The following is a 26,149-nucleotide window of genomic DNA, read 5'->3' on the forward strand; positions in this document are numbered from 1 at the left end:
TGACATCTCTAAGTTTAGAGTATACACCCCAGGTGTTCATAAGGACAATTTGTGCTCAACTGTGGTGGAGCATTCTGAGCTCTTATTGGTCTGATCAGCAACAGTAGGACACACTGTAATTTATCTCAAACATGGTGATGTCATTTTGGTCTTTTGGATAATGAAGGACAAGAACCATAGTTCTCCAAACCCTTTTTATACACTATCCAAACCATCCAAGAGGAAAGGAGAATTATCAATTGAAAAGGATCTGAGCTATTTCCCTAGGGTAGGTGGTGCCCTCTGAAGAGACAAGGGCCACAAAGACGTAGGGCAACCCTGTGCAAGAAGGAAGGGCAGGAGAAGAGCTGGTCAAAAGCATCCTCTCCTTATTGGATACATTTAAGAAGGCTGGATCCTAAAAACTACTGAACCAGAAATCTTTCTCCCATTTTAGACTGACATTGAATCATGAGCAACGTGGCTTATGGGAGGTGTCAATCTTATCAGGCAGAGACAAACTCTTTGCTCTGAGAAGTAGTAAAAGCCTTTTTGCTACTTAGGGTTAGGATAAGGTTAATGTTAATGGGGATTAGGTGGAAATGGATAGTAGCCTAAGGAGAGTTGTGCAAGAAGAGTTGCCTTCTCCTTATGAGGATCAAATGATCCCCGCCCCCCCCAGCACAATATAGCATAATAATCCCCTGTCCAGAGTGGCAACAGAACCATTCTCCAACATCTGCCATTCTCATTATGGCTTTGATTTTGTTGAGTGCTTCATCAGAAAGCATATATCCATGATCAGTACTAACATACCCCATAATCCTTCCTATTATGGGAGACATTTGCAAAATTCCTTCATAGTTACCGATGATCTTCTGAGATCCTTTTATTGTCCTGTCCCATTTTCCTAAGACCATATACACTCTTGACAAATTCATGACCACCACTGACACCACCCAGGAAGCAGTGTATAATGATGATCTTATCTGATCTCAGTGCTCTTTTACCTGCCAACCATACTATCTGCAGCACAGCTCAAGAAGCCTTAATAGAATATCCATTCTCTAGAGTTAGTGAAATCTAGCTGCATATGCCTTGCTTTTATGAAGAACCAGCCATAGCTAAAATAGGGAAAATTGCTCAGGACCTAGATCCACATTAGTAGGGAACCATCAGGGTTCAGAGGCTACAACCTGTTTGTGAAGTGCACTAAAATTCATTCTACCTTTACAAGAGAAATTTTTAATATACCATTCTGGTTTAATGATACGAAGTTTCTGAGCTTTGCCCATCTTTTTAGAAGGGTCTTTTTATATAACCCAACTCATGATAACCACCTATGAACAGAATGTTGATATGACTGAGCAGCAGCAACTAGAGCCCAGGCAAGCAAATTTTCAAAAGTGGTATACAGAACGGACACTTTGGGGAACTTTCATATATTTTCAAAAAGTGTCTACCAAAGCCTATTTAATCATGTCTTTAAGAATAGGGACTTCCAAAAGCATGGGTCCTCACAGGGTCCTAAGAGTCTAAGGAAGAAATTGCTGTACAGCTTGCTTTAGGTCTTTCAAGACAGAAGTTGTTCTGGGTTTCACTTGAAAGAGATGAGTTTGCAGGTAGCTCAGTAAAAGGAGAATGTCAGGGTAAAGGGTAAGAGGAAATCTCCAAGAATCTAATAAACCAGCTTATTATTGACATTTTCATTTCTTTGCTGAATCAAGTATGATTTGTAACCCCATTAACTGATTATACTGTATTCTAAAATGTATCATTTTAATCTATATTATGTGGAACAAAACTTATATAATAAAATGCTAGCATAAGAAATATAATTTCTCTATACTAAACTGAGTTAACTGTTAAAACATCCCCCACAAAGACAATGTGAACAATCTATTTTTGCCCAGACCTAAGTGTGACTGGGGGGAACCCTCCTCCCCAAACTTACTGTAATCTTGATCCCATAGGCTCCAGGACAATAAATCACCTTTGATGATTTCAAGGAACTTTTTTCATTTTACTCTCACAACCAATTTATAAAGTTGATACTATTTCCATTTTACACATGAGAAAACTGAGGCTGAGAGAAGTTAAATAACTTGCCCAAAGTCATACAGTGTGAACTCAAGTCTTTCTGACTGCATGTTTCATATTCTAGCTACTCTGCAGCTAGCTTGACTAACATTGTGGGGAAGCAAGTCTAGGCAGCTTGACCCAGTGTCCTGAATCATTTGGATTCTCCCCATTCACCATGGTTTTCGAAATTCTAATGAGTTTTGATTCTGCATTTTCTTGGGCTTTATTGCCCAACACTTTCGCCTCATATGGGCTATCTCATATAGGTTCTCATCTAGCTTGATCAATCTTATGACATCAATTCAGTGGTGGACATCGACACCCTCGGGTAAAAAACCTCTTTCAAGTCCCTGCCCACCAAAATGCGGTCAGATGAAGGGGTCATAAAACTCAAGAGTTTTAGGGAAAGATGGTGAAGACATACTGGACTCCTTCCCAAGTGAAAACCAACTGCTCCTGAATGGTAACCATGAAAAGAAAAAACTACTATGTTGGGGAGGTTGATAATTTTATTCGAATCATCCTGGAACTAGGCTGCCTGACCTACCACAATGGCAAGTCAGGAACTATTACAGTGAGGTGAAAATGACCATTTGGTTTAGCTCTCTATTATACACTAGAAATCAGGTGCCATCCACCTTTCTCATGGGTTACACAGGGCTGTTGGTAAAGTAATTGTGCTTCATCCCCAGCATTAGGAAATCTTGACTACTCCCTCTACCCTACCCCGCAGTGGAAGGGGTAATATTTAATATTAATGACATGATATGCAACTGCCAAAGTTTCTATTTGGCCATACTCGCTAGTTCAGTTACTGCTTCCTAAAAGCTTGATGTCTTCCGTTGGTGGTTTACCTGTGGAAACTGGGATGAATCTCTAGATCTTCCTTGGTTTTACTTATGCAGCAACTTATGTCCAAATGGATTTGGAGTTTTAAGAGATTCATCAGATACAAGTGGAGTTCAAGGGTCTTTACTCCCTGTGTAATGTTTCTTGAAATAGTTTTATCAGCATCTCCAAAAGCTGGCAATCTGCTTTCTTATCAACTCTTTTAGGAATCACACTCAAAAGATCTCTGAGAGAAAGAATATCACCTTTTACTTACCTGGTAGAAAGGTAGGCTTTGTGCTTCCTTCCCATTCTCAAAACGCCTATTTTCAATGACTGCACTTATATATCCTGATCATTTTCCTGTCAAATTTTAGCTACTGATCTCCAATTTCCTTAATGACTGTGGGGAGGGAGAACTACAGTCATCTGGGTGGGGAAATATTCTCACTTAAAGGCAAAATCTAATTAATTGCCCCAACTCATGATCATACAGCATGACAAGTTAATGAAGAGAGGAATGTAGTTCCAATTTACCACATCTCTTTCACCTAGGATCTCCTCTTACTTTCCCCTCAAAGTGAGAGAACTGGGAATTAACTTTTATGGGGTAAGTAATGAATTACTACCCATCAAAGACACCTTAAAAAAGGACAAAGGAAGTTTCCATCTGTAACAACTGATTTAATTGGCTTAGGAAAAGTAAATCTTCTTACAACTTGCCAAACTCATAGGACTAATGTGGACACCTTCACTCTTATCATCTCATTAGTTTGCTGTTTACTATTCTTGCATAACCTTCCCAGTTCTTTGATGGTGAATATTCTCCTACCCTACATTTCTCTATGGAATAAAAGGTTTTTTGGGGGGAAGGAGAAAGAGTAATAGAATCACATGAATTTTTAACCTACAATTTTCAAGTTTCATCTTCATTTCCATTCTCAAATCATACAACATTGATCTCAGAAGGATAGAGAAATTTTCCAATAAACCTTCTTGATTAAAAACCCTACTTCTCACAGGGTCAGCTAGGTGGCACAGTGGATAGAGTACCAATCCTGGAGTCAGGTAGACCTGAATTCAAATCCCACATCACACACTCATACCTATCTAGTTATGTGATCTTGAGCAAATCACTTAACCCCAATGCCTTGCAAAACAAAAACAAAACAAAACAAAACAAAACCATACTTCTCACATTTGCCTATAAGATCCTTTCTAAAGTCTGTCTCTGCTACCAGCTGAATCACTTTTTCCACTTGCACCACTGATTAGTAGCTTCAGCAACTGCTTGTCTCACTGCAGTCTTTAGAAATAGGGAATTCTCTTTCTATGCAATGTGCTGATTCAGTTCAAATGCAACTTTTTTGCTGAGGTCTCAAATTCTCTAAGGCAGTTCAAAACAATGAGGGAAGGGTGGTCCAGAAAATGAATATTTGGAGTAAGTCTTTTCTTGCACTCAATTTACTACTGACTAATGCTAAAAGCTATGAGTTGAGTTGGATTCAAACTGGTAGTATTACTTCAATTTTGAAATGAAAAATGATACTCCTAAGTATCTTTTGTCAATTGAGGTAGCTGACAAAAGAACATTTAAGTAGTCATAGCTTAAAAAGGATACTTAATAAGAATGCATCAGTTGTTTGGGCATTCTTCATCTCTTTAGAGAAATAAGCCAGGTCAGTAGACAAAGATGTGCTAACTCCAGGGACCTTGGGAGTCTGAAGAACCAGAGTTTATATAAATGTACTTTTTTATGCTGTTAGCTGAACATAAAGCCAGTTTAAGATGGTTTATATCCAGCAGGAAGCTATTTCAATAAACTGATCCATTTGGACCTCAGTTCCCTGGGCCAATCAAGTTTTAGGGACATTTTCCTTACCTTTTAAGGGAAGAACTAGCTTAATCTACTTGGGAACAAAAATCCTAGTAGATCTTAATCTTGTCACACTGCTTTACTTGCTCTCCCTCAGACATCCCCCATAATGCCCTCTTCTAAACATTTCTTCTTCTTGTTCCTGATTTTTGTCATGACTCAGGTCAACTGAATAGCATGAAGGCTTTCTCAAGGTATTTATTTTCACAAGTTTCTATTTTCATGAAGATATTTTCTAGTATGAGAACTTCAATGTTGAATAAAGTTTGTTTTCATGGAAGGCTTTCCTCCAATCATTATACTACATTCTTGAGGCTTCTCTCCAGGGTGAGGTTTCTGATGTTTGCTAAGATATATATTGTTGAGGAATGTCTTTCCACAGCTAATTTCAATTATAAAATATCACTTTTCTATGCAAACTCTGATATTGAATAAATGGAGATTCAGCAAAAATTCTTTCCCTATTCATAGGGTTTATTAGGCTTCTCTCCATTATGTCTTCTGATTTTGATTTAGGTATGGAATGTCAATCAAAACTTTCCCACAATCATTATATTAAAAAAGCTTCCCTCTAGCATGAATTCCCTAATGTTCCACAGAGTATGTACAGGAAGGTTTTTTACCCTTCATATGCTTTCTCCTCTGTAGGAATTCTGATGTTATGCCAATCTTTCCACATATCATTTATGCTTGTAGTTTTTACTCTAATATAAATTCTTTGATATTCAGTAAAGTCATGAGCTCCAACAGCTTTTTCAATAAATACATTTTAAGGTGCTACTTTATTATGAATTTCTAATATACAGGCCATTAAAAGAGGCAGTGGAAAACCTTCCCACATTCATAAGGATATTTTTTAGTAGGACATCTTGAGCTAAGTTGTACTCTGATACAGGTCTTCCCTGAATAGTTCAAAAATCCTCTTCCTAGTGTGAATCCCCTAATGCTGAATGAACTCTGACTTTAGGGTGTCTTGCAATTGTTACAATCATTATTTGATATGCAGTTAAGTATGAGCTCCAGGGAACAACTTTTCCCACATTTATTACATTTATAATGTTTCTTCCCCAATTGAAGTCTCTGATGTAGTGAGATGTTCTTTGATACAGAAGGTCTTTCCAGAATAGTTAATTAGATGTATGACTTTTCTCTAAGATTAATTCTCTGATGTCAGTTAACTCTGACTCCAGTTGTAGGTCTTTCTACAATTATTACATTGACATGCTTCTCTTTAGTATGAATTTATCTGATGGTAATTCTGAAGTATAGTGGAAGATTTTCCCACATTCATTTAAAAGGTTCTTTCTCAGTGCAATATCTCTGTATAGCAAGGTAAATTTTGATATAAAAGGACTTCCCAAAATAATTACCTTCATAAGTCTTCTGTTCAGGAGGCCTTCTCTGTTGTATAATTAAATATTAACTCCTATGGAAGGCCTGCTGACTGAATTCTTTGATGTATTTTCTCTCCTGGATGAAGTCTCTAATATTAAGTTAACCATGAACTCTAGGTGTAGGTCTTTTCACAGTCAGTATAGGTTTATTGCTTCTCTCCAGTATTGAGTTCTTTGATGTAGAAATAATTGTATACTCTTGTGGAAAACTTTCCCACATTCATGACTTTCCTAAGGCTCCATTATGAAGTTTCTGATGTATAATAAGATGTTCTTTGTTGCGGAAGGCTTTCCCACAAAAGTTACATTTATAAGGTCTCTCTCCTGTATGAATTCTGTTATGTCGATTTAAATGTGAACTTTGGCGAAAGGTTTTTGCACAGTGTTTACATTTATAAGGCTTCTCTCCAGTATGAATCCTCTGATGTAAAGTTAACTCTGAATTCCTATTATAAGCCTTCCCACAATCCTTACATATATAAGGCTTCTCTCCAGTATGAATTCTTTGATGTAGAGTTAATTCTGAACTTCGGTGGAAGGCTTTCTCACAATCTTTACATTTGTAAGGCTTCTCTCCTGTATGAATTCTTCGATGAAGTGTTAACTGTGAACTCTGGTGGAAAGCCTTTCCACAATAGTTACACTTGTAAGGTTTCTCTCCAGTATGAATTCTTTGATGTCGAGTTAATTGTGAACTTCGATGGAAGGCCTTCTCACAATAGTTACATTCATAAGGCTTCTCTCCAGTATGAATTCTCTGATGTGGGATTAACTCTGAACTTTGGTAAAAGCCCTTCCCACAATCCTTACACTTGTAAGGCTTTTCTCCAGTATGAATTCTCTGATGTCGAGTTAAATGTGAACTCTGGCGGAAGGCCTTCCCACAATAATTACACTCATAAGGCTTTTCTCCAGTGTGAATTCTCTGATGCCTAGTTAACTGAGAACTCTGATGGAAGACCTTCCCACAATAGTTACATTCATAAGGATTCTCTCCCATATGAATTCTCTGATGTAGCATAAAGTCTGAATCTTGGCCATAGATACTCATATAATTGTTATATTTATAATACTTCTCTGAGGCATGAATTCTGTGATGTAGATTTAGCTCTGTACTATGGCGAAATTTCTTCTCACACTCATTACACTTGTAAGGCTTCTCTCCAGTATGAATTCTCTGATGAACAGTTAACTGTGATCTCCTGCAGAAGGCCTTTCCACAGTCATTACACTTGTAAGGCTTCTCTCCAGTATGAATTCTCTGATGTGCAGTTAATTGTGATCTCCAATGGAAGGCCCTCCCACAATAATTACATTCATAAGACTTTTCTTTATTACGCATCTTCTGACGCTTTTTAAGAACCTGGCTATAGGATAATTCTACTGGACATACATGATATTCACACGGTTTCTCTCCAGTATGAAGTCTTTCATGTTGGTTAGATTGTGTGTACAAGCATAAGGATTTTCCACAGTTATTAGGTTTCTCTCCAGTGTGTAGGGTCTGATGTTGGGTAAGAAATGAGTTGGAATGGAAGACTTTCCCATAATCATTATCTTCATAAGGCTTTTTTCTACTATGAATTGTCTGACATTCAACAAGGTGTGTGCTCCAGATGGCCTCTATATATTCATGACTTTTATGGAGATTTTCTCCAGTAGGAATTCTGTGATGAGAAATAATTGATGAATTGTGGTTTTAGGTTTACTTACATGCATTACATTCAACCTAATAGGTTTCTAAGTTAATGAAAGGATGAATTATGAACTGAATGAATTTTATGTTCATTTTTGTTTCCTTAAGCCCAAATAATGTATAAAGTTCTATGAAAGTATATTTATGGAGATATTTTCATATATGGCCACCAACTAAAGTAAATGGATCAGATTTAGTCAGAAAATTCCACCATATGTTGAGTTTTCCTTTGAATGTTTTTTACTTACCTTGAATGTATCACCTCTTGATTCTTCTGCAGTCCTTCCAATTTTACATAATATTCCCAGGATTCTCCCAATTTAGAAATATAGACATCATTCCTTCTTAATTTTTCATGAATTGGTAAACTGGTTTCAGACCTAGTTTCCCAATCTAAAATAAAAAAATGTAATTATTTTCTATTAAATCCAAAAGTATAACAAATCCATCCTTCTGACTTCTTTACCATGAAAAACTGTCTACATTTATTTTTTAATATACTATAGGTTTTTGTTCAATTTTTACCAAGAATTTTATATTTATCTAATTCTTTCTCTACTTTCTCTCACCCTGAAATTGGTATAGATTTTATTTGTTTGGTAAAAGAAATTTAGCATGAAGACTTTCTCTATTACTGGAAACATTTATTTTCAAAAACTATACATTGCTTTTAAATACATAAACACGCATTTCTAAAATGATCAGGACCAGAGTGTTTGTTAAGCTATGATTTTGCTTTGCCTCTGGAGGTTCAATTGTTATTTATTCAGTTTCCCTTGAGGTTAAAATCTCTATCTTTCACATATTTTCTGACTATAAGTTTTTTTTAAATTTGGATTTTTTTATATTCGAGTTTTAAAGAACTATCTAAATCTTATGGTAATCTCTAAGTCTTTTGAGAACAGTTTTTTTCATATCCTTTAACCATTGCTGATATTTGTCTTTTGTTTTCAGAGAAAACCTTGACATCAGGGAAGTGAAGACATGACAAGCACATGAATTGGATTTGACTTAGAGGATGCTGAGCTAAATCACCAACCTCACTTTCTCCTTTGAGTTAGAGGTTGCTCAGCTAAGTCATCAACCTCATTTCTTCCTCCAGAATCATCTGGGTCCAGAGACCAGATATGAATCAGGACAACTGGAGATTACCCTGGATGCAAGGCAATCAGGGCTAAGTAACTTGGTCAAGATCACACTGCTAGTAAGCATCAAGTATCTGAGGCTGGATTTGAATACCTGCCCTCCAGGGGCAGCTATATGGTGCAGGGGATAGAGCACCAGTCCTGGAGTCAGGAAGATCTGAGTTCAAATTCAGACTCAGATACTTAATAATCAGCTAGCTGTGTGACCTTGGGCAAGTCACTTAATCCTACTACCTTGAAAAAACAAAAACAAAAAATTAATGAATATCTGCCCTCCAGACTCCAAGGGCAGAGCTCCAACACTGTGCCACCTATCTGCCCTCTAATCTATGAGGGAAAGCATCTGGTATTATTTATTTATGTAGGTTCCCCATATATTTTAGATAGTATGCCATTATGAGAGCTTATAAAATACAAGTGTAATCCTATATAAGAATATCCCTTCTTATCCTAATAGCTATGAATATTAGTGTTAATATTTTTCAATTTCATGGAGCTGAAATGCTCTATTGTATAGTTTCAAATTGTCTAAATCTGTTCTTTCTTATCCAGTCATCACTGTGAAATGTACCTGGTTTAATTTTTTAAAATTTTGTTGTAAAGTATGATCTGTAATATTAGGCTGTATATTAATTCTCTGTATGATGTTGGTCTAATTCCAGCTCAATTACTTCTAAGTTTTCAAGTTGTTAAATTGTGAGTTCTTTCTCAGATAATATTTTTTTAGGCTTATCTAAATTTTTTTTTTTTAGGTTTTGGCAGGATATGATTTCTCTCTCAGCACATTCAATTTGGATCAGTGTATACCATGGAAACAATGTAAAGACTGGCAAATTGCCTTCTGTGGGGGGTGGGGGAGGGAAGTAAGATTGGGAGAAAAATTGCAAAACTCAAAATAAATAAAATCTTTTAAAAAAAAATTATTAAGTGGCTGAAGCCAGATTTGAACCCAGGTACTCCTGACTCCAGGGCCGGTGCTCTATCCACTGCACCACCTAGCTGCCCCATTTTTAGGCTTATCTAACACTAAATTGTTAAGGACAGATATTCCTGATCAATTCTTATCTAATCTTTCCCACTGAAATGTTTCTATTAAGTTTTAAAAACTACTAAATGAGCTTGCTAATTACTTCTCTATAGCATAAGAGGTGATGAAAATATCTTCCCATTCTTTCCCTTTTCATTCCTGCTTTAAACAAAAATCTCTATAAATTTTGGAACATTTGGTCCTTTAAAAAAAAGTTTTATATAGCAACTTGGGTCACTTAGGTGACACAGTGAATAGAGTACTGGACCTGGAGTTATGACAACTAATTTTCCTGAGTTCAAATCTAGTCTTAAAACATTTACCAATTTTGAGTTACCCTGGGCAAGTCAGTTAACCATGTCTGCCTCAGTTCCTCATCTATAAAATGAGGGGCGGCTAGGTGGTGCAGTGGATAGAGCACCGACCCTGGAGTCAGGAGTACCTGGGTTCAAATCTGGTCTCAGACACTTAATAATTACCTAGCTGTGTGGCCTTGGGCAAGCCACTTAACCCCATTGCCTAAAAAAAAAAAAAAAAAAAAAAACCCAGAGACAAGTGGGAAAATTTTACAAGAAACAATATTATAAACTGTTTCTACTTGTAATTGAAAAAAAATTTTTAAATAAACTTTAAAAAATTTAAAAATTTCATCCCTCTACACATTTCCTTGATTCTATTTTATCTGTTTTTATTAAAGATTGCCTGTATAATCATCTAATCTCTCTCATTGAATATCTCCTTACTACTGAATTCTTCCACATGAATTTGATACAGACACTGAGTAAACTAAAACAAGAAAAAATACACAATAAATTAAATGAAAATGAAAATGTAAAACATAATAACAAAGTAATAAAAAATGAAGGCCACAAAATTACAATGAATGAGCTTGACCTTAAAATAAAAATACAGGCAACAATCTCTCCTCTACATTTTCATAAGGGACCCCTCCTCCCACTCCCATAGCTAGAAGACAATGAATTTAGAATAAAACTTCACATGTTTTAATGTATTGTTACAGTTTCCTGAGCTATTTATTTAAAAAAAATATTTTCACTCTAAGTTATGATTCTCTCTGATATGAGAAGATATATTGCAAAAGGCAGTTGAGAGAAAAATGAAATATCATTAAATATTTTTGAAGCATTATTTAAATTATTAAATATAAGAAGCATGAAAAAATGAAAAAAGAAAATTTAAACATACTAAAATGCATACATACCATTTAAAATTAGGACTGAATATTAATTGTTATGCACAAACATCAGAAGTTTTCTGAATATGTTTAAGGATATAGAAATGATGACTTCCTTTCTCCTTTAACATTCAACATAAGCCCACAAGAGTTAAAGCAATAGAAGAGAAAAGATATTAATTAAGATAAGTAATTTTATACTGGTTACAGTGGAAAAAACCCCCACTATTTATGGAGTTAATAAGACCTGGGTTCAAAACCTGTTACAAACATCCTGTACATAAGCTTGGACATGTTATATAACCTCTTTGAGCCGCAGTTTCCTTAGCTCTAAATTGAGAGGATTATATTATACAGTTTCTGAGGATACTTCCAGTTTTAAATCTATGAATCTATGATCTGTGGTCCTATATCATCAGTAAAGTAGCAGGGAGAGAAAATATATTCTATGTTGTAGCCACAACATACTGCTGGCAAAGTAGTCTTAATTATGAAAACAATAAGTAAAACTGTTAAAAAAAAAAACTTCCAAATACCTATGATCATGATGAACTACTGCTGATTTTACTATATTGGCATTAAGTGGGAACAAATTTCCCTAGCAAAAAACCCCCCAAAAGTGCATATTTTAATATTATTTATAATGTATTATTTTACATTGATATTGAGTTAAAGAACAAAGAATAATAAAAACATGGTTCTTAATCTATTAACTAATAAAGTAAAAAGGACATTAAAGTAAATAAGCTAGGAAGGGTATCAAAACCACACAAACTCAATTTGTGTAATATTATATTCAGGTCTCAAAAATCTATGTGACAAAAAGGAAATAAAAATAAGACTGTTTTTAGATGAGTCATAATCCCTGATCTAACTGCAACCTGTAATATGAAAAAGGTCAATTAAACTTGATGTAAAACTAGATTATATTTGGGTGTGGGGTGGAAGATTATAAACAAAAATAATGTGAAATGATTGAAGTGAGGGAGTGCTAAGTGTTGAAATGAATCATAAAAGGTCCCATAAAAGAGGTATATGTGAACTGTAATTTGCAGCATCAAGGGTTCCAAAAAGAAGAGATGGAGAAAAGACATAGAGGCAGAAGGGACAGTGGTATAATGGAAATGAATTTGGAGTCAAAGAACCTAGGTTCAGATCTCACCTGTGACTTAGTAAATGTATTAGATCTTGAGCAATTGACAATCTCTCTGGATCTCAGTTTCCTTATCTTAAAATAAACAGGATGGGCTGGATGACCTGGAAGATTCCCTCCACTAAGTAATGAAACAAGTCCAAAAAAGTAGGTAGGAATCAGATGGTAGGAAGCTTTCACTGTCAGTATCTATTTTATCTGGGAGATAATGTAAGATAAACATCCTTAAACTGAAGAAAAGAACAGCTGGGTGGAAGGGCAGATAGAGCACCAGTGTTGATACTTACTAGTAGTATAACTCTGGCAACTTACTTAACCCCAATGCCCCACAAAAAAAAAAAAAAAAAAAAAAAAAAAAAAAACCTGAAGCAATACAAAAATGGAGCAACTGGATCAGAAAGTAGTGGATTTGCCTTCACAGGTCTTCCAGAAAAAGCTGGATCATCATATCAGATATACTGTAGAGGTATTTTTTTTTTTGGTCATGGGTTAGGCTAGATGGTCAATGAGTTCCATTTTCACTTGGAAATTTTCTAATAAGGGGGTCATTGAAGGTTTTTTTTAGTAAGGTTGAGAGGGGGGAATGATCTGCCAAATTCTGTGCTTCAGAAAATCAAGTCAAGTGAACAAGCACTTATTCAGCACCCATGATGAGCCACTGTGCTAAGGGACAGATATAAAGGAAGGCAGAAACAATGGCCACCTTCAAATAGTTCCTCACCTAATGGGGGATACACCATGTAAACTCTTGTGTGAAAACAAGCTATAGATGGAAATGAATGGGAGAGAATCTCAGAAGAAAGGTTCTAAGATTAAAGACTAAAACTTTAGCTGAGACATGAAAGGAGGAAAATCAGAAAGAAGGAACTATAAGTCAGTGAAAATTCCCAGTCAGAAAATAGAACATTATTTAGGAAGAACAGCAAGTGGGGCCAAGTCATGGAATATGTGAAGAAGTACCAAATCTAAGATCAAGGAGGTAGGAAGAAGCTAGGCACGAAGGACTTTAAAATCAAAACAGAAGATTTTGTATTTGATCCTACAGATAAAGAGGGAGTCCTTGGATTTTAATGACCAGGGGGTGATAAGGTTAGACTTAGACTTTAGGAAGATCAATTTGACAACTGAGTGGGAGAAGGAATAGAGTATGGATAGTCTTGAGGAAGGAGGCAGGGGAGGGAGAGCAGACTAGCACAATAATCTAGGCATAAAGTGATGAGGGCTTGCACCAAGGAGATAGCACTGCCAGAAGGATGTCAAGGATAACAATTTGGCAGTAGTATAGAGAACAGTATCTTCCAGAGAGACAAATAGACAAGAAGTGATGAAGGTAGGTAGAGGCTGTGAGAGTAGAGACAAAAGGAGACATAAGAAAAATTCTGTAGAAACAGGAGCAATAATACTTGATAAGTGAATGGATAAAAGAGTTGAAGGAAAAAGAAGAGTCAAGAATATCTCTGTTTTTGCAAAGCTTGATTACTGGCAAGACAGATAGCATGAATAAAGAATTTTGGGAGAAATATAAGCAGTTCCATTTTGCATATATTGAGTTTGGATATGTTGAGATTTCTGTAATCAAATCTAAGCTTACAGACTGGGGAAGAGAAACTGAGTGGAGACATATCATATTATATCCTTTAATGAGTTCCATGTGTACCAATAATCTATGTATTTTTCAAATATTTAAATATCATAAAAATGATTCTCTCTCCCTTTTATTTGTAATATACCACAAAAGATCCATGCTTTTGACTCTTAGGAAATGGCAAAATAGACTATGAATTAATTACTTCTTCTTCTTCTTCTTATTATTATTATTATACCATTAAGTATAAAAAATAGAAAAGTATATTTTTAGGATATGGACAATGAGGGAATTTATTTTGCTTGATTATATTTATTTGCTATAAGTATTTCCCTCAGTCCTTATAAAGGAATGAGGAAGTAAGGAAAGAAAACAGATTTTTGCTTATGAAAAAAATTAAAATTTATAAAAAAAAAAGATTGACTAAGAGAAATAAGGTAAAATAAATGATTGTTGGTGATTAAATGGCCTGAAGGAAAAATGGGAGAGGAAGATCTCTGACTGAAGGAAACTAGCAAACTAACTCAAAGAAAGCAATTTGAGAATATATACTCTAAAGAAAGTTATATTAAAACAAACCCTAAATCTAAAAAAAAAACATTTAGAAGAAAAAAAAGGAAAAAAGGATATGGCAGAAAATACGATGTTTGTATAACTGTTTTATTTTCTCCACAGCAGTTTCTCCTGCCCTGGAGGCCAGCTTTCCAGAATCATTCATCTCTAGACAAAGCTACATTTCTGAGATGCTGGCTTCCACCATTTCCCAAAACCTTTTATATAACCTACCCCTCTCTAATACATGCTTTTCAGAATCCCATCTGTATTTTCTTCCCTCCATTAAAATGTAAACTCTTTGAAAATGCCGCTTGTTTTTTAAATTGAATATGTATCCTCAGAACTTAAAAAAAGAGTCTAATACACAATAAACACAATAATTGTTATAAATAATGTGTTCAAGTTGGTGTTGTTGGTGTTATTCATTCATGTCCAACATTTAGTTAATGACATCATGACTCCATGGCCCAGGCATGCCAATGAAGTCCATAGGGTTTTCTTGGCAAAGATCCTGGAGTGGTTGACCATTTCCATCTCAACTGGCTTAAGGCAAAGAGGTAACTGATTTTCCCAGGGTCATACAGCTAATGTCTGAAGATGGATTTTAAATCAGGACTTCAACTTCAGGACCAGTGTTCTACCCACTGATCCACCAAGAGCTGTTACCAAGTTAGTATACATATTTTGAAAAAAAAGTGATCAAGGTAGATTTTTTAGGACATGGACAAGGAGGGAATTTGTTTTGCTTGTTTATGATTAATTTGCTGTAAGAGTTTTCCTTTACCCTCAAAGGGGAATGAGGAAGTCAGGAAAGAAAACAGACTTTTGCTTATCAAAGAAAATTAAATAAAATTTATTTTTAAAAAAGGCTAAGAGAATTAAGGATAAAAAAATTGTTGGGGATTAAGTGGCCTGAAGGAAAAATGGAAAGGGAAGTTCTTTGACTGAAGGAAACTTTCTCAACAGATATCAGGAAAATGGCTTATTGATAGTTCTTCCTCTCAGAGCTCAGCTCTGCTCAAGAGATGCAGAGGCCTTTAAGGAGAACTCTAAAACTGATTTACTCCCCCTGAAAGACCAAATAAGTTGTATTCATGAAGATTCCCATTTGCCTGATTTTCAATGACTCACCTGAACTGATAGTTCTTGGTGCTTCTCTGTCTTGCATCCAAGGTGTTTTCCCTTCTTCCAAGTGGAAGATCACATCTGGTTTCCATACTGTAAGTCCTGCTTATTGGGAAATAGAAAAGTGTTGAGGACAAAAGTCCTTCTCTCTAATTTCTATTTGAGGTAAAGAAGCATGTTAAAAATCCCCAAAAGGGGTCCAGAGGACTTCTGATGTATCATCTTCACTGTTTTCTTTAGATAAGCGGGGTTCCCCCCCAGACATAGGGGATTTCCTATCACAAATAAAAAAGTACATTTGATTCATTTCCACCAAGAGTATAAAACTTTCTTATCCTCAGGCATATACAATGGAACTTTAGGAGAGAATATCTGATCCGAAGGCAAGAGAATGGGAAGGGTACAACTTCAATAGTAACACACAAGCACCCTACTTCCAGTTATATACAATAAGGACCTTTTACCTGAGACTAAAGAGCAAAAGAAAAGCATTGATGACCACAACAGAATTAGCAAATAGGTCTTTTTTTTGGTCAAACAATAACTCTTAAATGTTTATCGTGTAGAAAATGCTAATTTACTAAAAGAATGGAAAAAGACTCCACTATGGAAAGAATCAGAAAGAGATAGCTCTCCTTACCCAGGAAGACAAGGTTTCTATAGTTCTCCAACATCACATCCCTATACAACTCCTTCTGGGAAGGGTTCAGGTTTTCCCACTCCTCCTGGGTAAAGTTCACAGCCACATCCTTGAATGTCACCAATTCTTGTTGGACCTTCAAGGAATCATAAATTTGGTAGGAATTTTAAAGAGTTGTTCTTGAAGGTTAATGTTCAAAGCCAAAAATAAATTGAGTTATCAATGATGCAGCTTTTACTGTGGGCAAACAACTATATAAGCTCACATGTATATTGCATGTACATTTTCTATAAAAAACAATTGAAATATTTCAAGTATTGTCATTTTATGGATTAGAAAAGTGAATCTAAGAAAGGCTAAGTCACATACCTATAATCAAACATCCATAATCTCTTTAAGTGAACATATGTGAACCAGATGTATCTCTCAAATGCTCAATTCATAATTTGCTATCAAAAATCTACAATACACAATAGTAACATTAGTTATGATAATCCAAATATTACTGATTTCAATTAGAAGCAACAGTACAATCTTCCTCTACTAGTAATCAAATATAATTTCCTTTGGATAATATTCACCAGTGCCATTTTCTCCTTTTTTTGCAATATTTCAGACTAATTCAAACATGCTTACTATAGCTATCCCCTAGATGATTCATTACCATTTAACACAAGCAGTCTACATTTGTTTAGCAATTCGTTTTGAAAACTGTCTTATAAAAATGATCTTTTTTTTTTAGGTTTTTGTAAGGCAAATGGGGTTAAGTGCCTTGCCCCAAGGTCACATAGCTAGGTAATTATTAAGTGTCTGAGGCTGAATTTGAACTCAGATACTCCTGACTCCAGGGCTGGTGCTCTATCCACTATGCCACCTAGCTGCCCCCAAAATGATCTCTTTTAGACCTTGCAAAGATATGCAATTTATAGATGAGAAAACTGAGAAGCAAACAGGTTAGCTGACTTGAAAAAAGGTCACATACTATTAAGGAAGACTTGTAATCCAAATCTTCCTGGATCCACATGTAACACCAATCACTGCACCAAAATGCTCCTCAAACAATTTAATTTTAAGAAATCTTGTAGCTTTAACACTAGAATTCCACAGACAGGCATTCTCACAAAATTAACTTTTAACAAATACTTTGAGTTATATCATTACAATTGCTTTGCAGTTATTTTAGTTTCTACAGTTATCCTCTGGGACACACTTAACCACAGAAATAAGAGACAAAATAATTCTACCTTAATTTTTCCCCCCCTGCTTTCCTATAAGAAAAAAGTCAATAAGATTAATACTAATATAGAAAAAGAAGACAAGAGACCACTAGATTCTATACTATATTCCTTCTCTACCCAAAATATTTAAAATAAAAACTGAAGCATCTGAGTATTGCTTAATTAATTGATGTTGGGAAGTAAATGCTTTCAGTATTCCCATCTGTCAAATGGAAAAATAATGCTTGCACTCTGTAAATTTTCTGGGAAGAAAGTACTTAGGAGGCTGGTTTCAATATCTACTAATTTTACAATTTTTTTTAAACATTCACACTTATCCAGCTCAGAAATGAGCAGGGTATTTGAATAAGTGACATTTAGATTGAGAAGAAAAAGGATCAGTTGCATAGTTGGATGGGGGTGGCAGCACGGTATAGAGCAGGAAAACAGCCTGAGAAGTCAGAAGATCTGTAACAAAATGCTGGTTCTTTTACTTACTACAGGTGTGACCTCAGATATGGAGCAGGAGGACTCTGTGGATCAAATGCTAGAGTCAGTTAACATCAGAGCCCAAACCTTACTTCTTACTAACCCTTCTGTAAAATGAGGCTAGCATTTTAAGTACTCATAGGCAGGTTCTGGTAAGGTTTAAAAGAGCCGATGAAAGGATTTTGTAAATCTTAACATACGACATCATTATTACTTCAGGTTGCAGAGCTTTTTAATAAATCTCTAAAACGAGGGAATGATGACTACGGTCCTCTGGAGCTCGGAATGCTACCCTGTGCTAAGGCTATCTAAGGGCCTTGGGCGCCGGCGGGCCTCGCTCCTCGGGGCCGCGCAGCCCCGAGCGGACTCACTTTGCAGGCCGGCGCCGGCGGCAGCAGCACGGGGGCCATGGCGCCTCCTGCGGAAGGACGCGGGAGCTGGCGCAGGCCCGGGCCCGGAGGCGCCCCTCAGCCCGCCCGCGCCCCGGCGGGCGCGCTCTGGCCAGGCAGGCCCCGGGGCCTGGACCGGCAGGAGGGGCGGCGGCAGGCCGCGCAGGCCGGGCCGCGGGCGGCGGCCTCCTTCCGCGCGGACGGGGGCGCGGGCGAGGCCGGCGCCGGAAGGGGCCCGCCCAGGCACCCGCCGGGAGAAGGGCCGGGCCGCTAGGGTCCCCCCGGCCGGGGGGGCTCCGCGCAGGCCCCGAGCCCCGGGGGCAGCTCAGCGCGCCAGGACGGGCGGAGGCGGGGAGACTCCGGGATGGTCGGGCCGAGGGCCCACGGCCGGAGGGGCCTCAAGGCCCAGGCCCGAGCCAGGAGCAACGGAGCGGACACAAAGCAAGCCCATGAGGTCAGACTGCCCGAGTGACAGCGGAGCGGAACCGGAAGGCACGACGGAGCCCCTTCCGCCCGCCCCTTCCGGCCATCCTTCCTCCACGGTCTCTTCAACCCCGGTTTCCGCGGCAACCGCCCTGGAAGGCCCTGGCCCACCCTGATGGAAGCTGGGTCCCCGGGGGGCGGGATTTCCGGAAGTGGAGGCGGAGGCCCGAAGAGATTTGTGCGCATGCCTAGCACAGAAGAGGGCCACTCTTGGGAAGCGCCCGAGACTTTGCTCTCTCCGTGTCTCGCGAGAGTTTGCTCGTTTAAAGCCTCCTTTCCGGGCGAGGCCCGGTGCCAGCCGCGGGGCGCCTCCGGGCCACGCCGATGCCCGGTGTCCGCCCGAGCTGTTCCCAGGACGCGGCTGAACCGCGTCCTTTAGCGACATCCCCCTTCCCCGCCCAAGGGAGATATATACATATACATATATATATATATATATACCCACTCCCACGACTTAAAACAGATCCCAGCGTGTGGAGGAACTGTTGGTGCTGCTCATGGAATTGGGGTTAAGTAGCTTGCCCAAGGCCACACAGCTAGGTCATGATTAAGTGTCTGAGGCTGAATTTGAACTCAGATACTCCTGACTCCAGCGCCGGTGCTCTATCCACTATGCCACCTAGCTGCCCCAAAAATGATCTCTTTTAGACCTTGCGAAGATATGCAATTTATAGATGAGAAAACTGAGAAGCAAACAGGTTAACTGACTTGAAAAAAGGTCACATAGTATTAAGGAAGACTTGTAATCCAAATCTTACTTAATCCAAATCCACTTAACTCATGGAGACCTGCAATCCACAGAATGCCCAGGGGGCCTTTAAAAAAATTGGAAAAGGGCGCACTGCATAGAGCACCGGCCCTGGAGCCAGGAAGACCTGGGTTCAAATCCAGCCTCAGACACTTAATCATGACCTAGCTGTGTGGCCTTGGGCAAGCCACTTAACCCCATTGCCTTGCAAAAGCCCCCCCCCATTTTTTTTTAATTGGAAAGGGCTGGGATGTTTATAGAGAATGGATTATCACGTGGCTCTAACAGGCCACCAGACCAATGGACTCTGCCAGAGAGGAGTAAGGGCTTTCTTACATTCTATTGGGTGGAAAAGTCACAAGTTAAAGTACATAAAATATATATATACAAAGTTATGAAAGGGGGATACTAGTAAATAGGAGATCAGTACTGACTTCTTAGAGATGGCGCATGAGCTGAACCTAGAAGGAAGCCAGAACATAAATTCAAGTATACAAAAAATCAAAAAGATTAATCAGAAAACAGTAAACCTCCACTGTATTACTTAAAATATTTGTGTTCTGGCAGCTAGGTGGTACAGTGGATAAAGCACCGGCCCTGGAGTCAGGAGTACCTGGGTTCAAATCTGGTCTCAGACACTTAATAATTACCTAGCTGTGTGGCCTTGGGCAACCCACTTAACCCCATTGGCTAGCAAAAACCTAAAAAAAAAATTTGTGTTCATATAGAATCCAAAATCACAGAAATGGAGATTTTCTACTTTATCTCGATCATATAAACATACATAAATTATAAAACAAGTTTACAATTTTCTGCATGGCTATCATGGATGTGATGTGTATGTTATATATTATATGGACTCACACAAATACTTCTATAGTAAGGAGTCATAATTTTTATGTGATTTTTATATATCATGTTTTATATATATATATATATATATATATATATATATATATATATTTGTCCACATTTGTACATTTTTGAATGTGTATGTATATGTCTATATACATATGTATGTGTATGCATGAATCTGGACAAATGTTTGACTTTAGAATCAGGAAGACATAGTTTCATAAATCTATAACAGGTAGAGTCATTTAATCTAAGTCCCTCCTTTTATAGATAGAAAACTGAGAGATTAAGTGATCTAATTTCTCAAAATACATATGTAGTAAGCAGCATAATATGATTTTTGCATGAGGTTGTATATATTATACATCATACCTATAAAATTTAAACAGTTAACAAATACGTTTTTAGTTTTTTTATTCCCTTCTCAACTGCCGTCATGTTATCCTAGATTTTTTTGCTGTTATGTTCAAATAGATCTCTGATACCATTGATTCTGGAGTTCTTTCCATGGAAGCACATCAGCCTGACCATCCTATTATATTCTAGTTCATGTCCTTCTATATAATTAACATACTTCCTCATGTTCTCCTGACATTGCAAGCATATCCATGGAATGTTGTAACCATCTCTTTTCTCATATGTAACCAGTTCATTTTCTTTTTCTTTCATAAATTCATAAGATTCTTTGAGAACCCCCTTTATTTTGTTAAATTTTATATGTATAATGTCTAGATTATATGTACAACCACCTGCACATAATATATATGTAAACATTACATACACCATAAATGCTTATTATATTGCATAGATGTGACATCTACAATACAGAATATTTAGTATAGTAGTATAGTATTCTGTAGATAAAATTCAGTTTTATGCAGTTGATATGGTATTTGCTGCCTGATAACTACAGGAAAGATGACAGAAGCAGAACAGAGGTCTGTATAGAATATTTGATCAAACATCACAGCCCTAATTCAAGTGTTGTATTTTCTCCCTCTACATTCTTGGTTTTCCTACTTATAGTAACTAACCTCTTAGTATAAAAATGCCATTTCATTACTGCTAAGGGGGGGGGGCTAACAAATTGTTGAATTTATCACCTCAACCCTTCCCAACCTAAGTCTACAGCTGTCCCTCAACTCAACATCTTGTCCTGGTCCAACTGGCCTCTTATGGCATCTTGGTTTATACCTGCCTCTCTTTAACTGGCCAGAATGGGAGAGAGGATGTCTTCCCTCCCTGTGGCCAAAAGGGAGGAATGCCAGGATCCCCATGCTCACACCACCACTCTCTTTTTATTATTAGAAGACACCCCCCTTTTCCAGAGTTAAGGCCCAGAAAGCAAACTGTGTCCTGAGGGTGGCATAGTAATAATCCTTTGCAGCTCACCCTCTGGATGATCTTAACCAAAGAAAACCTCAGAACTGTTTCACCCCAACTCTAGATGGTCTCTGACCTCAGACAAGCATCTAGAGTACCCATGTTCTAGTCATGAAGTCTTATTATGAATCAAACTTGTCTCATTGTTGCTATTACTCCTCTATTGTCTGGGCTGCAATCACTGGTACGATTATTGAGATTGGTCCACACGGTGCAAAAAAAAAAAAACCCTCCAGAAACAATAGGAAAGGCTTTCACCCCCCCCCCCACAACAACAGAGCCTGCACCAGTACAAGGTAACTCCCCAATATGATCAGAGATGACTCAGGGATACTAGACACAAACAAGGCTCTATGTCCATAGATAACAAAGAGTGTCTTTCCAGAGAAAACTCTGTCCTAGGCTCAGGGGATCTCAGGTTTTCTGTCCCAAGACTCCAGAAAGAATTTTGAAGCTCCAGGGCTCTGTCTCAAAAAGGTAGGGAGGAACTTAATCATAGGAATTGGAGATCATGGGGCTAGATCCTCTCTTCATTTTTAAAATGTCAAAATCATTCTTAACATCTAAGGTGTCCAAAAATAGAAAGTGGGCACAATTTGACCTGTAGTTCAAATGAATCTCCTATTTTAATTCTTTCATGTCTCCTTGTTTTCTAAGTATTGAATTGGGACACCAATCTGCATTAGGTCCAGTTTGGGACAAGATGAAATTCCTAAAAAAAAAAAAAAAAAAAAAATTGGTTTAGAGGCAATTAGATAGCAAAGTGGTTAGAGTGCCCTGGAGTCAGGAGGTCCTGAATTCAAATTCAATCTGAGACGCTATATGACCCTGGCAAATCACAACCCCAATTGCTTGGAGGGTTTGGGCACAGAATAGTTTGTTAACTAGCTACCAACCACATCCAGATCTTTATAACCAACATCTGTCAGGGTCTTTTGTCCTGACTTTTGGGTGGAGCTGTACCTAAGTAGTATCAGGCTTTGGATATAGGTTTCCTCCATTATTCTACCTTATTGGCCTGGAAAGAATAATTTACAGTATTCAAAGAGTTTGGGAAAGCACTGAAAGATATCTAGGCAAAGAAGGCTGCCCATAAAAAGAGTTCTGGGGATGATGGAAGGTGATATTGAGATTGTTTCCATCTTATTTTAAGCAAAAGTGATTAAGGTTAGGATACTTCCTCCTATAAGGAGTTTTTGATGTGAGTCTTTAAATATGGGGTGGAAAAGATGATCAATCCTTTTCTTGCTAAGATGACAACTTGATCAGGTGTTAGATTTCCCCACTACCATAGACCTACAGCAAAACAATCAAGTTTCCAAAAGACCAAGTAATCTTATGAGAAACTACAGTAAACAAATTCTTCCACTACAAAACTGCAAAAAAAAAACCCTCCAGAAACAATAGGAAAGGCTTTCAACCCCCACCCCCCAACAGCAGAGCATGCACCAGTACAAGGTAACTCCCCAGTATGATCAGAGATGACTCAGGGATACTAGAAGCCAACAAGACTCTGTGTCCATAGATAACAAAGAGTGTCTTTCCAGAGAAAACTCTGTCCTAGGCTCAGGGGATCGATTTCAGGTCTTCTGTTCCAAGACTCCAGAAAGAATTTTGAAGCTCCGAGTTCCTAGATCACCTCTGTGGGGCTTGGCGCTGCTTGCGGGCCTCTGCATTAGGAAGAAACTCCAAACCAACTAAGAAGAAAAGAAAAAACATTATTTCGAAGACCTGTTTTACAGGTATTTTGTCAGTTTTCAAGACCTTACTCTGAAGGAAGTACCAGTTTAATTCTTGAACAATCTCTTAATCATGTCCAGTTACTTGGAAGAGTGGGTCAAGATCCTGTTCTAAGACAGTCAGAAGGGAAAAAATCTATGGCCACAAATGAAATGTGGCGATCAGGGGAAAGTGAGACATCTCAGCAGAGATGTCAGTCAAAGGACCACATGGCACAGGATATCAGTCTTCAGGCCAGGCCTGAGGAATCTGGCCTATCAATATGTAAAACAAGGGGCTCGAGTTTTTGTGGAAGGGAAAATAGACTATGGTGAATATGTGGATAAAAACAATGTGAGACGACAAACCACAACAATAACAACTGAAAATATCATATTTCTGAGCGACTAATGTAAAAGGGGAGTAAAATGGAAGACTCCAGGATCATGTTGGGACAGCATCATTTTGAAATCATGTATAATCTTTGAAGTTTCTTTTGACAAGAATTAAAATACACACACATACACACACACACACACACACACACACACACACATATACAAAATGAAAAAAAAAAAATTTTGAGGCTCCAGGGCCATCTCAAAAATGTAGGGAGGAACTTAAATCATAGGAATTGAAGATCAGTCCAGGAATCCAGATTGAGAGTGACCAAACAGAGCCACTGACCCCAACCAAAAGCCCAAGGGCAGAGAAGCCTTGACACAGAGCTAGAATGTGGCTAATGTGGAAATATTTTGCATGACTTCGTATGTATAATGGATATTACATTTTTTGCCTTCTCAATGGATAGCAGAAGTGAAGGGAGAGAATTTGGAACTGAAAATAAACTATAAATAACCGAGTTTTCAGAAGAACTTGACTTGCTCTTGGTTAAAGGGATCATTGGTTCCTACCTAGCACAAAAGAGCATTGTGGTATTATGTCTAGATTAACAATGAACTCTTTCCGTTTTAGTGAAGAAACCTATTCTAGGTCCCACTCAAAAGGGATAAATTTGCTGCTAAGTCAGAAAAAAGGAGGTCATTAGGGTACTATAGGAGAGGGGATATCCCAAAGTTCAATAATATTTGATTAATAATAGCTAGTAATGGTACTTTAAAGATTGAAGAGCAGTCTGCATGCCTAACAAACTTGTTAGATAGATGTTATCCCCTTATTACAGATGAGGAATCTAAGACAAAAAAGTAAATGACTTACCTAGGGTCACACATACCTAGTGTCTGAGGCAAGATTTGAACTCAGGTCTTCTTGGCCTAGGTCTAGTTAATACTCTATCCACTGTGCTCCCTGCCTACAACAGAATGTGGGAAAGTATTAGTAGCTTATTCATACTATGCCTGGAATCATTTGGTTTCCTATTTACCTTAGTTTTTGCACTCAATTGCACAGCTTAAACCCAACATCTTCCTAGCTTTGATTGTCCACTTTTTCTCTCATGGGTTATCAACTGATCTAGGGTCTCATCTGGCCCAGTTAACAGGTTATCAGTGCAATGGTGGACACCAATACCCTCAGGAGACTTTTTCAGGTCTCTGCTTCCTGGAATGTGAGGTTACATACTGCTCATTCCCAAGTGAAAACTGTTTTTAACTAGTCTTAGCCACTGCAGTAGATGGGGGGGGGGGGGAAATGTTGGGAAGATTGATAATCCTATACTGGTCATCCTGGAGATAAGGTATTTGATGCAATACATTGATGTGGTCTGAAACAGAAGATTGGGTATGACCACTTGTTTACTATAAATCACCAGGTTCCATCTGCCTTCCTCATGTGCCACAAAGGAATGTTGGCAAAGCAAAATACTCTATCTCCATCATTAGAAAGGAAATCTCTTTGACCTGACCCAATATATGATAGTATTTGAAGTTAATGATAGGGTGGTTTGAGCAACTACAAGGGTTTTCATTTGGCCTTACCTGCAGTAACCACAAGGATCAATGCAGTGTCCTTTTTCTTTCAGTCATTTTTTTCCAGTGTTTGACTCTTTCTGACTCCATTTGGGATTTTCTTGGTAAAGATACTAGAATGGTTTGTCATTTCCTTCTCCATAGTGAATTTTTTTTTTTAGCCCACAGCAACTTACATTTAACAGAGATATCTATGGACACTAGACACAATTAAATGCCCAGGGACTGAAAGAAGGCTGAGATTGTACATCAAGGCAGGAAGCACCAGGGCAAAAAGGGATCCCAGGGATGTCTAAACTAGTATAGGGTGTAACGGGGGTCATTTGGCAACTCTGTCTTCCACTATCCAATTCCAGGTCACAAATCTAGGGAAGAGAGGAATGTCATGAAACATGAACCCTAAGCTATGTTTTGAGCAAGTACAAATTCTTGAAATAAAATGTGGCTATGTGACTTTGATCTCAGGAGCAGAATGAATTCGAGATTCCAGATTCTAATCCAGTGTGGAAGTCTGCTGTAGAACCAGGGCAGGACTTCCAAGATCAAAAGGGAATGAACCCACAGTTCAGTCACTCTAAATTTCCAAAGGCTCCAAATAAGCTAATACTGGATGAATTTAGAAGAAAACTACTCCCAACAAGGATAAATCAATTAACTC

At 37.9% G+C, this 26,149-nt stretch overlaps 1 protein-coding gene, 1 long non-coding RNA gene and 1 pseudogene across 5 annotated transcripts; 1 reads left to right on the forward strand and 2 right to left on the reverse strand.

Moving 5' to 3' along the window:
• Window positions 1–639: 639 nt before the first annotated feature.
• On the reverse strand, window positions 640–18,460 carry LOC141500342 (uncharacterized). Of its 4 annotated transcripts, XM_074203482.1 has the most exons (6): window positions 18,358–18,418; window positions 16,650–16,740; window positions 16,281–16,416; window positions 15,647–15,745; window positions 8,104–8,248; window positions 640–7,826 (listed from the first exon to the last, which is right to left on the reverse strand). In XM_074203482.1, exons 3-6 carry the CDS (start codon window positions 16,312–16,314, stop codon window positions 6,380–6,382), a joined length of 1,725 nt encoding a protein of 574 aa, XP_074059583.1. In that variant the 5' UTR covers window positions 16,315–16,416; window positions 16,650–16,740; window positions 18,358–18,418; the 3' UTR covers window positions 640–6,379. The 4 variants fall into 4 exon arrangements, with proteins under 4 accessions (XP_074059583.1, XP_074059565.1, XP_074059558.1 ...); XM_074203464.1 differs by lacking the exon at window positions 16,650–16,740 and having other exon boundaries at window positions 15,647–15,742; window positions 18,358–18,460; XM_074203457.1 differs by lacking the exon at window positions 16,650–16,740 and having other exon boundaries at window positions 18,358–18,460.
• Window positions 18,461–20,789: 2,329 nt separating this feature from the next.
• Window positions 20,790–25,976, reverse strand: LOC141513726 (uncharacterized). The gene is made up of 3 exons (XR_012475869.1): window positions 25,501–25,976; window positions 24,798–24,875; window positions 20,790–23,541 (listed from the first exon to the last, which is right to left on the reverse strand). It is a non-coding gene; the product is annotated as an uncharacterized LOC141513726 (long non-coding RNA).
• LOC141493091 (single-stranded DNA-binding protein, mitochondrial pseudogene) lies at window positions 23,566–23,974 on the forward strand (annotated as a pseudogene).
• Window positions 25,977–26,149: the final 173 nt, after the last annotated feature.

This window comes from Macrotis lagotis, chromosome 1 (genome assembly GCF_037893015.1).
Source record: "Macrotis lagotis isolate mMagLag1 chromosome 1, bilby.v1.9.chrom.fasta, whole genome shotgun sequence".
In the NCBI taxonomy this organism is placed as follows: domain Eukaryota; kingdom Metazoa; phylum Chordata; class Mammalia; order Peramelemorphia; family Peramelidae; genus Macrotis; species Macrotis lagotis.